General features: G+C 32.9%; 1 protein-coding gene across 2 annotated transcripts; it reads left to right on the forward strand.

Moving 5' to 3' along the window:
- The first annotated feature begins 379 nt into the window (after nt 1-379).
- LOC139897652 (carbonic anhydrase 2-like) lies at nt 380-7800 on the forward strand. 2 transcript variants are annotated; one of them, XM_071880346.1, is made up of 9 exons: nt 380-467; nt 800-864; nt 3755-3895; nt 4421-4469; nt 5095-5211; nt 5678-5731; nt 6781-6866; nt 7223-7328; nt 7598-7800. In XM_071880346.1, the coding sequence occupies exons 2-9, from the start codon at nt 812-814 to the stop codon at nt 7757-7759; spliced, it is 768 nt and encodes a 255-aa protein (XP_071736447.1). In that variant the 5' UTR covers nt 380-467; nt 800-811; the 3' UTR covers nt 7760-7800. The 2 variants fall into 2 exon arrangements, with proteins under 2 accessions (XP_071736447.1, XP_071736448.1); XM_071880347.1 differs by lacking the exon at nt 380-467 and adding an exon at nt 577-688.
- Nucleotides 7801-9056: the final 1256 nt, after the last annotated feature.

Here is a 9056-nt window from a genome sequence, read left to right on the forward strand (position 1 = left end):
GGGGCCCAAGTTAATTGCGTAGACCCTAATTGGGCCAAAACCCTACGTCATCATTATCCTATCTACTAATTACAAGACTAGTCTCTCCTTTTATTGGCTAAAAACCGAACACTACTACTCGTATCGGTCCTCTTTAATATTCGCGTTTTTTAATTTTAATATTTCTGTTTATTTTTCTCCTTTTCTCCAAACACGAAATAGACATTTCATTCCCAACCAATCCCAATGCTACTTTATTTATCAAAATATCATCATTTCATAATAATAATAAAAATAAATTTTCATTACAGAAAAAAGACTAAAAAATAATTAAAAAGTTTAACTATGGTTAAGTTAGTATGCTATAAATATAAAAAATACTAGTAGCCCCCACCTTTATAATCATACAAACGTGTTCTACCTGATACACCTCCTTTCTCCTTTTAATCAGCCAGCTTCAAAACCCCAATCACCACCATTTACAAAAGGTTTATGACTACACCATGGTCATTAAATTATTTCGCTGAATTTCATTCAATTTTTACTATTTTTCATTAATTACTCATCATTATTAACCTTTTAATAATCTATTCTATTCTATCGTATTAAAATTTCTTCCGATCATTCATCGATCACAATATATTCATCAGCTGAACCAGAACGATATGATTATGATCGTGATATCGTATCTGATCGGACTTGTTGATATGTAATTGAACGTGATTTATATGTTATTTGTGTTCTAATTTGAACGAATGATTGATTTTGCATTTCTAAAAAAATATATATACTAATTTGATAGAATTTGATGATTTTTCAGGTTGTAGAAGATATGGACAGTTATTCATTTGATGACGCCATTGATGGACTGAAAAAGCTTCTCAGGTAACTATAATTACATATATCTATATCTATATGTATGTATATACGTGTATATATATGTATATGTATATACGAGTGAAACAATAAGTCTATTTGGATTGGTTGATAGCGATCGCCGGCCGATTATTTTATTCATATTCAATAACTCCGGAAAAACGCGATCAGAATTGAAGGTTTTAGAAACTTCGTATTACGAGTACTAGTTAATAGTTAATTAGTGATTTTGATTAAATGCTTTGAAATATCACCTTAAATATTTAATTATTATAACTGTCGTCAGAGGAGAGACATTTTGGGGGTCCCATTTCTATTGTTTATTGCAAGTTTATCTCTGGTGATTGATTTACGGAGTTACTCCGTATTACTAAAATCGTTTATCTTTTTTTTTGAAAAGCCAAATTTCATTAGAGTAAAAGATGATACAAAGCAAAGCATGTGAGAAACATGTTTGTTACAGGAAATTTAATACTAGACTACTATGGATCGAAACAGATTGGGGAAAATGGAAAAAATAAACAGGAAAACAGATGAATTGCTGTCTAAATGAGTTATCCATGGTCTTCAAAGATGCCAGGGTTGATCAGCCATTTGCTCCAATCTAACGCTTTTTTCTTTGATCTTCTCGAAATCCACTCGAACGACTTTATTTGGACTTCGTTGAGGGTCATGGGGCCGTTTCCTTTTTTTCTTTGGAATAGAATGAGGTTTCTATTGCGCCAAATCAAATACCCGCACACCCATTCAATTGCTTGCCATAGTGTGGAGGTTTTGTTGGGGTGTGTTGAATCGATAACCCCATGGAAGAGTTCTTCGAGCTGCGAGTAAACAGGACGTCGGATGTTCCACCATCGAAAGACACGAAGCCATAGGTCTTTCGCAAATGGGCAGTGGATGAAAACGTGCTCAACGGTTTCCACATCATTGTCACATACCGGACAACGCACTGAATCAAGGTCTACGCCCCTTTTGTCTAGTTCAACTCTCACCGGGATACGTCGTTGTTTGACCCGCCAAATGAAAACTCCTATTTTTTGTGGAATGATCGGAAGTCGAACTGTTTCTGTTTGTGGAGATGCATTTTGTGAAAGCTTGTCGTCAATTAATTTCGAGAGGATACACGTTGAGAATTCTCCATTCGGTTGTAGATTCCACTTCCAACTGTCTTTTTCCCCAGTACCGAAAGCAAAGCTTTGTAGCAGGTTCGTGAGTTCATTGTACTCCGTTTACGTCCTACCTGTCGGTTCTCTTATCCAATTCCAACTGAGGCGAATTCCTGTTTCGTGTTTGTTGACCCGATTCATGACCAGCGCCTCCTTTTCACTTTCTAACCTGTATAATCTTTTAAATTTCTCCTTGAGGATAAAGCCATTGAGCCACCTGTCTGACCAAAAACATGCGGAATCTCCTTTGCACAGTACCCTTTCGAATGAATTAGTAAAATCGATATTCAAGTTATTGATACAGTAACCAGCTTTTCGGATGTTGTTCCAAGTAACACCCCATCCCGAATTATTTTGGAGAGTTAAAACCAAACCTCCATCCCGCCCGTATATGCTTGTGATTATTTTGACCCAAAAAGCATTCTTTTCGTTTTGAAATCGCCACCACCATTTTCCTAAAAGAGCCATGTTTTTTGCTTTAAGAGACCCGATATTTAACCTCCCGCCCTCATAAGGAAGTAGAATGGTATCCCATTTGACCCAAGATATTTTTGTGTTATCACCCGTCCCGCCCCAAAAAAAATTTCGACGCAAACCTTCGAGCATGTTGATGACGCACGTTGGAGCACGGAATAGGGAGAAGGCGTATAATGGAAGGCTACTGAGGACCGATTTGATGAGGGTTAGACGACCTCCAAATGACATCATTTTCGCTTTCCAATCTCCTAGTCTTGAATGGATTTTTTCAATAAAAGGTTCCCAATCTCGAATGTTGTTCATCTTCTTCCCGATAGGCAACCCGAGATACGAGAAAGGAAGGCAACCCACTTGGCATCCATAGGAGTTTGCCATATCTTCGACTATGGATTTTTGAACCCCAATCCCATATAAACAACTTTTTGAAACATTCACTTTTAACCCCGAATAGATTTCAAAGCATTTTAGTATATTTAGTGCATTTCGGACGTTTCTTTTGCCCCATTCTCCAAATATTATAGTGTCATCGGCGTATTGAAGGTGTGATACAACTATCTTATCTTTGCCGACTTCTATTCCCTTGAAGAGGCTGTTTTGAATGGCTCGCTTAATAAGAACATTTAATCCCTCCGCCACAATAATGAATAGATATGGAGAGAGAGGGTCGCCTTGTCTTACGCCTTTTTGTACCATGAATTCCTCGGTGGGAGACCCATTTACTAGGATCGAGATTGAAACCGATGCTAAGCATGCTCGAATCCAATTTATCCACTTTACCCCGAATCCCATTCTTTCCATTACTTTAAAAAGGAATTCCCAATTGATGCTATCAAACGCTTTTGCAAAATCAACCTTGAAGATCATGCACTTTTTCTTTTGTCTTTTAATTTCATCAATCATCTCGTTAGCCACTAGTATACCATCAAGAATGAAACGACCTTTCATGAACGCACTTTGCTCTTTCCCGATGACCTTGTGGATTATCCTTTGAACTCTTCTCGATAGGATTTTTGAAACGACTTTGTAATAGCTTCCTATGAGGCTAATCGGGCGATAATCACTTAAGCCTATTGGATCGTTTATCTATATATTATTGATATTTATATATTTTAATTTAATGTAAACTTTCCTAATTAATAAATTTACGTAACTGTAATTAGTAGTATCCTCTTATTGTATGCGATTCTGTTTTTTTGTTTTTTAGATGTATGTATTTTTTATTTTTCAAACGACGCTTAGATATGTTTTATTCACAGTGAGAAAAATGAGCTTCACGAAGTTGTCGCCACGAAGATCAAGGAGCTCACAGCGGAGTTGGAGGGAGGAGAATCGAGCGAGTTTAACGCGGTGGAAAGGATCAGGGACGGATTCGCTCGTTTTAAGAAAGAAAAATATGAGTATGTTTGTTTGTTAGTATAACATAGTTTGTACTATTCATAGTTTGAGTGGTGAAATCATGACAAATTCATTTCTCAAACATAATCTACTCCATATTTTATAGTGGGCAGCCTGTACAGTACAATTGCCACTTTTAAATTACATTATTGGTTCCATTTTGTAACCGTCCTTAGTTAATACTATTACTTAAAATTTATCTATTTATTTATTTCTATCTTATCTTATATAAAATTTAAAACCACCTGAGAGATAGCAAATTGTTATATAGTTTCATGATCATAAATTAAATTTCTTATTATTAAAATAATTATAATTATAATTATGGATAATCACCCACTTCAATATTTTTTCATAGATATTAGGTGTAGTGCCAGCCACAACTTTGACTTCAATTTGTCTTTTGAGTTTTAAGAAGAGTAACAGGATTGCATATTTGATGTAGTAGTAAATTAAGTTCCCTGTATATTTTTGTTTATTAATTATTACTAGTATTAAAATATTATATTTTTATTTATTATTTGCAGAGCAAACCCCACTTTGTTTAATGAGCTCGCCACAGGCCAAAGCCCCAAGGTATGTTTTTTGCTTTAACGGCAATTGGCAATGTAATATATCATCTTAACAAAATGATATCAATCACTCTTTTGTTTACATCTAATATGAATTAGAAATTAGAAATGGAAGAATAGAGTTTTTTTTTTTTTTTTGTGGAATTATTTTCTTAAAATTGAATCAACTAACTATTACACTGAGTAATCATATGATATATACATGAGCTAACTAATTAACAGCACCTTAGCAAGTTATTAACAAGTAAACATATCTACAGTGAAGTCCTTCAGCTTTCAAATTTACAACTTTCACCCCTTGACTTCATATCTTCTGTTATATGTTTCCACATTGTATAAGACTTCTGTTGAGAAGTATTTGCATTTTTTGGAAGATATCTTGCTACAACAGAATGTACTTGAGTTATGTTTTATTTATTTTTTTGTGACTAGTTTAGTGTGTATGCCTTTAACATTACTTCCATTGATCATGTAAATGATACCTATAACCACAGTAGTATTTGTACATGCTTATATTATTAGACATTTAAATAGATTATATAAACAAACTGGACATATAAAGACTTAATTGATTCTCAAATTTATTGTTTAATGCTCTAAATTTTTTGCTTAACTTATACAAATTACAGTTTCTGGTATTTGCGTGCTCGGATTCTCGAGTTTGTCCATCACACATCCTGGATTTTCAGCCAGGTGAAGCCTTCATGGTCAGAAACATTGCTAACATGGTTCCTCCTTATGATACGGTAATATTTCAGATTATTATAATACTTATAATAATAATAATTAAATTTTATCTGCTTGTAATCATAGGAGATAAAGGAAAATTATTTCTAGTTTATTTGATTAATTATTAATTCTCTCTACTTATAATGTAAATAAAGTCAAATCCATAAGCATCTTTCAAACATAATTGCTGACATGTTATCCAGCACATGCCCTTCTTTCCTTAATGAGAGAATCAGTTTTTATTAATGTAATTTCTAAAACTGTATATAAAATAAATCGTGCATAAAATATAAAAGTTCTAAGGATTCATTCAAAGTGTCCATTTAACACATTTAGGCACAAGTTAATTCGAAAATATACTGTGCAACAAACTGCACGGATTGTAACTTGATGCAAGGAATAAATGAAAGACCAATTGTGTATATTTCGTAGCTACGGAAATGCATATTGCTCAGTTGACTAATTGAAAATTTGTATGTGCAGATAAAATACTCAGGAGCTGGGGCTGCAATTGAATATGCAGTAATGCACCTAAAGGTGAATTTTGTAATCTTTTAATTAGTGTTATAACTCTTCTTTTTGATATTATCTATTTGTTATAGCTAAACAGAGAAACTTATGATTTTCTTAAAATCAAAGTGGCTTATAAAAAAAATCTAGTCTAGTTATGACTTATGAGGATAAAAAGTATTAGAAAAAAGAAGCATAAAAATGAGGGGGATTTATGTGCCTTATGTAACATGCCCAACTTTATTCTACATGTAATGGTAGTTGGGTTACCCCTTTAGTGAAGGTGGGAGACAATTGGCTAACTCTCGGTTTATTACATGTCTCTTTTGAGTCCCATATTGAATTGATTGAGGAATATGCCAATCATAGAGTTCAAGAAGATGCTCATTAGTCAAAGAGTACTTATGGATTAAAGAATATTTAAATGATTGTGGGTTTACTCTTCATTATCTTAATCAATTATGAAACTTTTAGACTTTTTAGATGTTTCATTGTCACCACTCAAATTGCAAATAATACCACAATGCAAGACCTTTAATCATTTAATGAGGTCAGATGGGCATAGCTTTCTAATTCATTATACTATTCATACTACATTTTACAAATCTCTTAACCTTGTAAGAGTTAACAATTTTACAACTAAATTATCAGAAAGAAAAAAAAAGTAAAACATAACACAAAGCTTCCTTTGTCCACATTTAACATATTCCATCTTTTGTTAATCACTACCTTATTATATACGAAAATAGTATTGCATTGCTAATAAACCTTTCTTAAACGTTTCGGTTACAATAATTGAGTGTGGCTCCATTTCTGTACTTACCCATTCTTAATCTGACAATTTGTCTTCCATCTGTATATATATGTATAATATGTATATTTTACTGTGTTATTTTTCTATGGAATACATTTAATTAGTCTTCCCAGCTATCTGGATGTGATCAATTTTCAATTACTGCAACTTTTAGTTCCATTTTAGTGTTGCACATATGTTCCTTTGCTATATGTAGCTGTACGTAGATTAAATGGTTTTGTTAATATTGATTGATTGTATTTAATTAATTAATTAATTTCAGGTGGAGAATATTGTAGTGATTGGGCATAGCTGTTGTGGTGGGATCAAAGGACTCATGTCCATCCCTGAAGATGGAACTACTGCTTCGTAACTTACTAATTCTTTCTTTACCACAAACATTATTATATTTGTATATTGTATTGTATTATACTCTAAAAATAAATTAATAACAAAATATATACAGTTTATGCTAGCAAACATATAATTTGAAAATTTTTAAACAAATTCGGAGAGTTTAGACTTTAATGTATAAAGCTGCAAATTAATGTCGTTGATCTTCCTTAAATGCCCAAATGTACTCCGTATTATCTTAAATCCTGCATACTAGAATACTTCCTGTAGAACAATTAGTAATACATTGACACCAATATCTGTGTTTTATAGGGTATTTTTAATTTAAAAGAGTACTACTAAAAGTTCTTTTGTGCATATTGAATGAGCAGTGACTTCATTGAGCAATGGGTCAAAATTGGTCTGCCTGCCAAGAGCAAGGTGAAGGGAGATTTCGGCGATCTCGATTATTCCGATCTATGCACCAAATGTGAAAAGGTACTTTCAATTACCTTACCCAACTTTTCATAACTATACCCTAGTCGAATTAATACTTTAATTAATATTGTTAATGATTATAAATGCATAGTAAATTGTAGTCGGAATGCAACATGTTTGAACCATTTGACTTGCATACTGAATACTGAATTACTGATATACTGATTCAGTCTGTTATAAGTAGCTCAAATTATGTTAACATGTTTCCATATCAAATACAATAGTTATGTTTATTGAACAAATATCATGTGGTGTGCAAACAAATACAGGAGGCTGTGAATGTATCTTTGGGGAACCTTTTAACATATCCATTTGTGAGGGACGCAATAGTGAACAAGAAGCTTTCACTCAAAGGAGGACACTATGACTTTGTGAAGGGAACTTTTGACCTTTGGAACCTTGATTTTAGCCTCTCACCCTCTCTTATTTAATCAGTCTTTTACTTTTTTTTTTTTTTTTTTTTTTTTTTTTTGGAAAAGCCAAACAGAATCTTCATTACTCAAGTAGAATAAATACAGACTCATGCTTCAGATAGAATGGTAATAACAGCAAAAACAAAACAACAGAGAAACGAGAAATAAACATTTACAGACTCTACTGACTCGAATGATGTAAATTTAATTTAGGAAGAAATTAATTAGCCAGGATCATCTATATCGTTTGGATTTGAAATCCATTTCAACCAATTCAAAGACGTCTTCTTGGAACGATTCGCAATCCATTCGTAACTTTTGTTGAATTATCATTGATGGCAAAACCGAAATCAGTCTTTTACTTACTTTCTATATCACCATAACTTTCTCAACATCTTTTAAATAACTGCATTATTATAAGTCTTGGAATGCATCAAAGATTGTAAATTTTTTGTTGTACTTCTACATGTGTTTCCATGTTGGTTTTATACATACATACATACATCTTTTTATTTTAAATAAAATGTTGGGTTTGTGTTACATCTTCTTTATCTGTCTCTCTCAATTATATATCTAACTCTTCACCAATATATTCGATTAGCGAAAGATTGATACGCATATGCTTATTTTTACAAGGGATTATACATTCGTAGGTCATTCATGTTTATCATATTGTTTGCATGTTATACATTTTTCAAGACCATTTTGTAGTGCATTCAAATTCGTATGTTGTTCGGTGTATGTCAAATTCCACTAAAATCTCATTGTAAAAAAAAATAAAAAATATGACACAAATCCTCATGTATTTGTTAATTATATTATTTATATTATTTTAGTTCATTTAGTATAAAACTATTTGCTTTCTTTTGCATTCGATGAGTTTTTAGTTACATTTGATAATTGGTTAAAAAAAAAAATTAAATTTGGATATTCTGTATATTTTCATATCCAAAATCGTACATCAAGCATATCTATATATAAGGCCACACCCTATAAATCTAAAACACGCCGAAACAATTTAAAACATGGGAAACATAATACACTAGCATCCCCTCATAGTTTGAGTGGAGTGCACCGAACACTCAAACTAGATCTCAACTAGTCGAATAAAGCAAAAGGAAGCACATTGTTGAAGAAGTCGGCAAACTGATATATAGAGGGAGCGTGTAAACCTCGAACCTGTCCCCGAGCAACCAAGTCATGAACAAAGTGAAGGTCAATCTCAATGTATCTGGTGCGCTGGTGTTGGACCAGGTTGGAGGAGAGATAAGCCGAGTTGACATTATCACAGTAAACCAGAGTAGCGGTGGTGAGA

Source organism: Rutidosis leptorrhynchoides, chromosome 3 (genome assembly GCF_046630445.1).
Source record: "Rutidosis leptorrhynchoides isolate AG116_Rl617_1_P2 chromosome 3, CSIRO_AGI_Rlap_v1, whole genome shotgun sequence".
Lineage (NCBI taxonomy): Eukaryota > Viridiplantae > Streptophyta > Magnoliopsida > Asterales > Asteraceae > Rutidosis > Rutidosis leptorrhynchoides.

Bases quoted from the DNA above. Each gene is read 5' to 3' on its own strand.
- LOC139897652 (XM_071880346.1), top strand. From the start codon at position 812: ATGGACAGTTATTCATTTGATGACGCCATTGATGGACTGAAAAAGCTT. The intron at 4,470-5,094 runs GTATGTTTTTTG...TACAAATTACAG, and splicing joins CCACAGGCCAAAGCCCCAAG to TTTCTGGTATTTGCGTGCTC. The intron at 5,212-5,677 runs GTAATATTTCAG...TTGTATGTGCAG, and splicing joins TGGTTCCTCCTTATGATACG to ATAAAATACTCAGGAGCTGG.